General features: G+C 39.5%; 1 protein-coding gene across 1 annotated transcript in view; it reads left to right on the forward strand.

Moving 5' to 3' along the window:
- LOC108448839 (homeobox protein ARX-like) overlaps positions 1-7,101 on the forward strand; it is a 9,653-nt gene extending 2,552 nt beyond the window's left edge. Inside the window, exons 3-5 of the mRNA XM_017743091.1 lie at positions 5-43; positions 4,512-4,798; positions 5,677-7,101. Coding sequence (XP_017598580.1) covers positions 5-43; positions 4,512-4,798; positions 5,677-5,902 — 552 coding nt within the window. The 3' untranslated portion in view covers positions 5,903-7,101. The remainder of the gene's footprint in view (positions 1-4; positions 44-4,511; positions 4,799-5,676) is intronic.
- The last annotated feature ends 1,024 nt before the right edge of the window (positions 7,102-8,125 follow it).

Genomic DNA, 8,125 nt, shown 5'->3' on the forward strand with positions numbered 1-8,125 from the left:
GGAGCTGGCCCTGCGCCTGGACCTGACGGAAGCCCGGGTGCAGGTGAGTGCCGGAGGGGACGAGGGGCGAGAGAGGATTGAACAGAGCGCGTTTTCCCCCTTGCTCAGCCGGGCGAGAAGGGAACCGCGGCGGTGCCGGGCACGCGTCCTGTCCGCGGCGGGTGGTGCTGAAGGGACGGAGGAAGGGGCGCGTTACCCCGCTTCTGCTGCCGCCGTCATGGGTCGAAAGGCAGGTACTATCTCCTGAGTTTTAAAACAGGATTTAAAAAGAATAAATCAGGTTGTTTACAGAAAATGAGGGGTTCTGTGGGGCATCCAAAGTTAGTTACCAAGGCTGCAGTGTTTACATCCTTCTTTTGCCCTAATTTAGCTCAATAAAACTGTCACTCTTCTAAATGACTGGTTAAAACAAATGAAAGATTAATTTGACATTCATATATGACAGTCAGATCCTGTCCAGGAAAATTTTATACCCAGCTAGGCTGTGATTGTAGCAATGCCTGTAGAACTTCAGCATACCTAGACAGACACTAATCACTTGTAGGCTGCAGTTTGCTTAAACTACAAATGACCCTTAGTAACTTTTCCTGACTCTGCACTCCTGCTTAACAATATCTCTTAAAAACCACTTTCTTTAGATTCATCTCTTGATAACCTAGAAATCCCCATTTTATACAGAAATTATAGCTTAAAAAAAAAAAAAAAGGTTATTTCAAAATGCATGGAGGCTTTCAAGTATTTATAAGCTGCAAATGACAATTGTACTAAATTTGGCTTGTGCTGTATAACAGATATTGACGGTTCCAGCACAGCTCTGGGTATGTGCCTACTTGTGAAAGACTGAGAACTGGTGCAGCTGCTCAGTGTGACAGTCCTGCTTACTCCTGTAGAGCTTTGATGCTGTTAATGCCAGATCCTTGTTTGTATACTTTGTCATTACTCCGGTCACTGGGTCTGCAATGGTTCACACCACAGTTACAGTCTGTAAAATTGTAACTTTTTTAGCTTTTTATTTTAATATGCACCATCTTCAGAAAAAACATTAGAAGTATGAATGGTACTTTATAATTGAGTCAAAGAATACCTAGATTAATTTTTCATCTCTCTTTGGTGGACTTGGAGGAAATTATGTACCCTCCCCTCTTCTTAATACCAACAATGATTAAAACCTCTAGTCACTGACATGCCCCACTCTCTGACAATTACACATGGCATCTCACAATGAAAAAGACATGGGTGAAAAGCAGTTAATTTAACTGTTACTGTCACATTCCCTTTGTGGGGTACATACTTTGTAGACCCTGTGAAGGAATGGTGCAATGGTACATGGCAAAGAGAAACTCATCTTCTAATGACTCAACTAAAGAAAAAAAAATGGAAATGTTTGTGTTTGATGGAGTCAAAAAGGAATTAACAAGCGAAATGACAGAGTTGATGCATCCCCAGTAAATGGAAGGAACAGCAAAGAGCTGTTCCTGGTACCTCTTTGCCTCCTTAATATATCAGAACACAAGTCTCCTGGGCACGGAGCACAAAGTCAGCACAGTTGCTTAGTGTGAGCTTACAGTGCACAGAGCCAAGCCCCAGTTCCTATCCTGTGGGAGACAGGGTGCAGCCTGGAGGGAAGGAGATGCATAGGAACAACAGGGATGTACTCTACTTAGCAAACTACTGTAATTACCAAAAACTTGCTGCATATGCCCATGCTCATAGTTGCTCTATAAGGCATCCTGTGTGAAATGAAGACTTCAAATCCTCTCCTATGGTACCTGGCTAAATCAGCTGACATGGAAAGTAGCACCTCTTTATTTAGTTAAGCGTAAAATCAAGAAATTAATCTTACTCAATGCAGTCAGACCATTTCTTCACCTCAGTGTGTTTTACAAATTGAGGTTTGCTTCTCTGGGGAGAACCCTCCGTCAACCAGCTGAAATGGGTACCAGCCACTGCATTGTTCCTCCTCTTGCCTTTTGAGTCTTACATGAAAATGAACAAAGAAAAAAAATTGCATGAACATATGCTCATTCCATCATCACTTCAAAGAGATCCCTCTCACCCAACCCCCCTTATTTACTTTTATAGAATAACAATGATGGCAGCATTCCTTACCTTGGGAAAGAGGTAGTCAGAGAGTTTGCAAAACATTTCTGTAACCTGGAGCCACCTTGGCATGTTCTTCAATAGCATTTGCATCTGTTGTTGCCATTCTGTTTCTCATTATTCATATTGTTAGGATGGAAAGAAAACAAGAAAAAGTTAAAAGAATCTTTTATCTTGTTTAACGTGAGGAGTAAAAGGTTCCATAGGTATTTCATTGCCATAAACTACATCAGTTTTAAAACACTGGCTTACAGATGTATCTGATCTAGACATCCTTGTCGTATTTTCTCATTACGATCCTCTTATTCGCTTACAGCAGAAGCACAATACAGTTATGCACATCTATGTATCTTTTTGTCATCTTTAGGTATTACATCAATTAAATAGGATACATTTCTAAAGAAAATTACAGCAAGAAAGCAATCAAATTTTACGTGCTCACCTCTTCCTTTATAAAAGGCCTAAATCTCTTGTCAGATATGCATGATGCTAGTAATTACAAATATAATCTGGGTAATATTTAGCATACAATTCAAAACTTGATGGTTTAAAACTAATTTTTGAGTATTAAGTAACGCTTTCTTTCTACAGTATTTTGCCATTGATATTACGGTCATAAAAATCCTAAGACTGGTGTAGCAGTTTCTATTATGGTTAGTTTGTCACTTCAGATGTATCTGAAAATAGAATAAAGGCAAGTTAAGCCTTTATTAGAAGCAAAGGAAAACTGCTTAACAAAAGGTTCAGGATGACTAATCCAAATGTTAATGACTATAATGTGTGCAGTAAATTTTGAAAGTTGTTTGTCATGTCAGTCTAAGGTATGAGGCATTGGTCTGCTCCTGTTATCACTTGAACCGATGAGTTTGTACCAATAAGGAACCAAAAGCCAGCTTTTTTTGAATGGTCATTATTAGATATCTATGCTGGCATTTCCTTCCAGTTTGAAAAATACAAAACCTACCAATGACTAAATTTTGGGGTTAAGCTCAAAATTACCTGTAACATTAAAAAAATTATTTTGTAGTCAAAGTGCACGTCTGAGTGATTTGCTTTAGGACAGAGAAAGCAGAAAAGCAGATATTTAATTTTGTGTTAGGCTTCTTTATGAAGAACAGATTGAAGAACAGTACTAAGATTTAGTAAGGACATGAACACCTTTGCAGCATTTATCCTTTTTAGGAAAGGCTGTATCTGTATATCTGCAGTGTGAGACAGTTAGTGCCCTTTCAATTGGATTTTTTTTTTCCATAGAAAACACTAACACCTTTGAGTTGGTGGTCTTCTCTTGTGAGAGCTAAGCTCACTTACAAATTCAGGATTGCTGGTTAACAGTGATTTAAAATCATCTGATCCCAGTAATTTAGTTTTCCTTACCAGACCCCTGTCTTGGACTAATACAGGTGGAGTATCTAGTCCTCACTGCCATGCAGGCATAGCTGCCTGGCATTTCATAGGCTCAGATATTCCTTTGTAAGACATCTGACTATTGAAAGCTGATGGTTGCTGGAGGAAAGACCAAAGAATGAGTCATAACACTCAAGAATTTCAAGTACCAACTTCAAAAATTTTGATGTTCTGATTTTCTGCTGAGGGCACCTCCCTCTGCAGACTGCCTGTGAGCGAGACAGTTCTGCGTTACACGCGTAACCCAAGGGGTATAAATCCCTCTTCCAGGAGAACAGGAACTTCCTGGTGTAAAGATACTGTATGCAATGAGAGGACTAGCGTAGTACTTCTTCAGCTGGATCCTGAGAACCCCAGAGCAAGTGCTTTGAAAGAGTCAGTTCTTACTGACAGAAAGAAACAACATCAGGCTCGGGACAGCAAGGCTGGGGCATGCTGCAGCCTTGTTTGGGGATCAGCACCCCGGTATGTGGAGGGCTTTTCTCCCAAACACACTTCGTGTCATTTAAGCACCTGAAGGTAAGTCAGATTGCTGGAAGTGGTCATAGGGAATGGCTGAGGTAAAGCAAGCTGGGTCCCCCAAAACCTGATTTTTAGATACTTTAGATGCTATTTAAAACTCTTGGAAAACATTTTTTTTACTGTAATATAATTGCCACCTCTTGAATGGCTTTGTTGAAATTTAACTTTCAATAAATAAGTTATGAAAGGAAGAATGATCATTTTTAATAATTGCTCTTGCATTTCAGGTGAGAGGTATATATATTGCAATGGCTTTAAAACGTGACTCTTCAGCCAGAGAGTAGTCAAATTTACAATATTTATAAGTGATTTATTTTGTAATAAACCCACTAAGACATTTATGAATGAATCTTTTATATTAAAGAAGTGGGGTTTGGTTTAACAGTAAATATTTTGCCATCCGTATCAATACGTGCCATGGTATCTGGTAGGACAAACTGCAGAGTAAGTTCAGCTAATGCCTTTGTAATTTTTTATTGAAGGTCTGGTTCCAAAACAGAAGGGCAAAGTGGAGGAAACGTGAAAAAAATGAAATTCTGGGGACTGTTCCAAGAATCTCCTTAACACACCCACTTGGTCTATTTTTGGATGTTCCACTGAGTCATTCTCCCCTCCTAGATCACACGTGGAGGTCAATGCCTCTTCCAACATTGGCTGTGCCGTCCACGTCCCCAGCTTTTAGTCCTTCAACCTTCGGGCCATTTGGCCTCAGCAGTCTTACCTGGACTTCTCTCTTCAGAAATCCTATTTTAAATCCACATTTTGGAAGGTATAGAATAATTTTCTTTTTTCTAAATCTCAAAACTGTTAAAAATTCTGCATTTATATTAGTTTGCTACTCGCATGTTCTCAATAAACTTACTAAAATGGGTTAGTTCCTGTGTAGGGTCACTTGATTAGCAACAGCAAGATTTAGGTTTGAGTCATGATAATAAAAACGTAATACGTAATTGATTTTGGAAGACAAATTGTGCATACTTACTGCAATTTTGGTGTCACTGAACGCTAGTCTTCATACATACTGCTGTGACCTGTGTGGCTGCAGCTTCATCCTTCCCTCTCGCTCTCTCTCAAGTATAAATACATTACATATAAAATATGTAAATACTATATATATAAGTATATATAAATATATAAAAAATAGAAGAAAGCACTCTTGCTGAAATTAGAGCCTGTATCTTAGTACTACATTAACAGAAAAACAAATGCTTTTCACATGGAATCAATTGATCTGAACAAATTGTCGGCATAAACAGCTATATAAATTGGCCTTCTTATGAGGTGATTTATTGCTTTCACAGAACAGGCTACAGTATCCAAGGTTTGTTTAGAAAGGATTTAGCATGAGGGGTTAAGCAAATGGTTGCTGGTTTAGATATCTGCATGCTATGTCTGATAATCTCTTGTTCGTTTTATTTAAAAGTGGTTTGGTTTTTTATTTAGGGTGGGGTTTTCTGCTTGTTCTTTTTTTAAAGGGCAAGACACTATACTGCAAAATAAAGCTAAAAAAAATGTACACTTGGAAGAAATTGGAAATTTTGGAACTTTTTTCCCTAATACTTTGGTGGGGGGAAGCTGCAAATCAGAAAGTATTTGTTCTCCAAAACAATTCTTAATTTGGGTAATATTGACTTCTTTCAAATACAGGTTTCTCAATGCTTTAAATCCTCTTGTGACAACAGCTTCAGTACTAATGAAAGCTCCTGGACCCCCGTCAGACCCTGTTCTCACCGCCTTCACTGATCCAGCAGCAGTTGAAAGGAAAACGTCAAGCATTGCAGCGCTAAGACTCAAAGCGAAAGAACATTCAGCACAAATCCCTCAATTAAACCTCATCTCCAGTCTTACAAACACTAACAAAGAACTTTGTTAGGAGCTCTCCCACAGACTACAGCCACGGAGGGGAAACTGAATGCCTTCTCCAATAAGTAGCTCTTGTTAGAGAGACACATTTAAAAAAAGAAAACACACACAGAGCTGTAGTTCCTGCAGTTTCAGTAACAGACTGAAAGGAAATAAACCTGCTAAACATTGTTTTCCTTCATTACAACAAGAAATCAGGTAGTATTTTGGCTTGTATCATCTCTAGCACTGCAGAAACAGAAGCAGGAACTATCTCATCTTTGTAAATCAGGTTAACATGTATCTGAAGCTTTGAAATCGCCAAACTCACCAGAAGCTAGTCCAAAAGCTCCAAATTCTTTGTAGGAATAACCACTTTTCTAAGCAATTCTTAATTTCTCAGGAGGAGCTCTTACATGCAGTACTTGAGACGTAAGAATCAGTACACAGTTATCAACTTGGAGACCATGCTTCATGTTGAAGTGCAAATGCCAGTGAAATATTGCATTCTAGACAGACTTAGCAGGTACAAGATGGGGACTATTTTCAGTATGGGCTTTTGATTCAGAACTAGGTTTGTATAAAGAGTACCTTGTTTCAAATTTTAAAAAAAAAAGTTTGCTTTATGTTCCGGGTGGCAACGTCTTAATTAAGAAAGTTTAACCTCTGTACATGAACTGTATCCTGTGAAAGTAGGTTAGCAGTGTGCAGTAAATTGTGTGTAGTTCTCTGTGTATGTATATACATGTCAGTCAGTCAGTCCCTTATAGCTGTAAATATGAGGTTGCTGAATACTTTTAGCAAGATTTCTGGCACACCTTAGCAGACCAGTAAATTAACTGATTACTTGTATATTTTGAGACATTTCATGCCTTGAGTAGATTCAGAATTTAAGTGAAAACTCAATGTGAAGTGTTAAATTCTTCCTTGGACCAATGTTGAAATGAGTGAAAACAGAGGCCTTACTGAGCAGGAGTCTACAGTCGATCACAATTCTGGACTGCAAGACAGGTCGTTTTAAGTCTTTGCTGAATTTCCCCATCCAGGACATGGGAGTGAGAACAACTCTCCACAGGTCTGATGCTTTAGTGTAAAGTGAGGATACGTAGTATCCTCCTGGTGCTTTAGTGTAAAGTGAGGATAGGTCATTGTATCCTCCTTTTGCAGCTCACTTGCCTACCTCACAGGGCTGTTGTGAGGACTCATTAAACAAACATGACACTGTGCAAATGGCAGAGTTACACACGTGCTAATTTTTGCTTCACAGCGAAAAAGAAAGGCCAACAGTTGGCTGCACATGGAGATGACCTTTCCCATACCTGTAGCAGAGGTCTAAGCAAACTCTGTTCCTTGGACAGCATGGAACTCCTCTACTGATGCTGCCTGGTTCCTCAAAACTGTCCTCAAACATATTTACACTGAAAAGATTTCGTGTATTTTAGAACTTCTTTCTCAAGGCAGCTCTGGGCCTACTCTTAAAACTACACAGTTGTGTTCTCAGCTAGAGTTTGAGGTGCATAGCTCCAGCTACATCACTGCTGCTTCTGGAAACTGCACTGAGCTTGTACTTAGATTCAGGACAGAGAAGGCAGTTTGCTGGGTCGGACAAATACTCATCACTTTCCACAAGAGTGAAAGTGTTTCTGGGTTCATGGACCTCATTGGTAGCACAGGTAGGAGAAGGTAGTGGTATTTCAGCTGTTAGGAAAAGTCAGCTCCCTACTACCCAAGTTACAGCAGGGCTGCACTGTGTGTCAAGCAGCAGGAGACTAGGGAAGTGAAGTAAGCAGGACCTCTCACACAAAGTTTGAGTGTGTTTCTTCCACAACAGCTATTTGCTTCCACCAGTCCACTCTCATGGCCCAGGCTGCCAACTGGCAGTACAACACGGTATCCACTCAAGTGCTGAGTTTGTTCCAAATTAACCTTTTAAGTAGGTTAATGGCTTGAAAACTGTCATTACACAACTCCTGTTCTGTACAAGCTTTTGTGGTATCTTTCCTTGCCACCAGTGTCTCTCTCTTGCAATGCAAAGAGGTTCTGCTGGAGACTCACTGTTTTATTTAAAGTGCAGAAACTGTCCTGCATTTTCCATGAGCCGTTAAGAAAATAACTCTCAATAGTAAAACCTGGGTATTTTTGCCAAATTATATTCCAAATTAAGTTCACCAGAAGCAGCATGTGAAAAATAAGAGCTGAAGGCTGGTGTAATGCATTGCATGGAATAGTATGTCCTATGTAATCACCAAAATCT

Source organism: Corvus brachyrhynchos, unplaced genomic scaffold, assembly GCF_000691975.1.
Source record: "Corvus brachyrhynchos isolate BGI_N302 unplaced genomic scaffold, ASM69197v1 scaffold398, whole genome shotgun sequence".
Taxonomy (NCBI): domain Eukaryota; kingdom Metazoa; phylum Chordata; class Aves; order Passeriformes; family Corvidae; genus Corvus; species Corvus brachyrhynchos.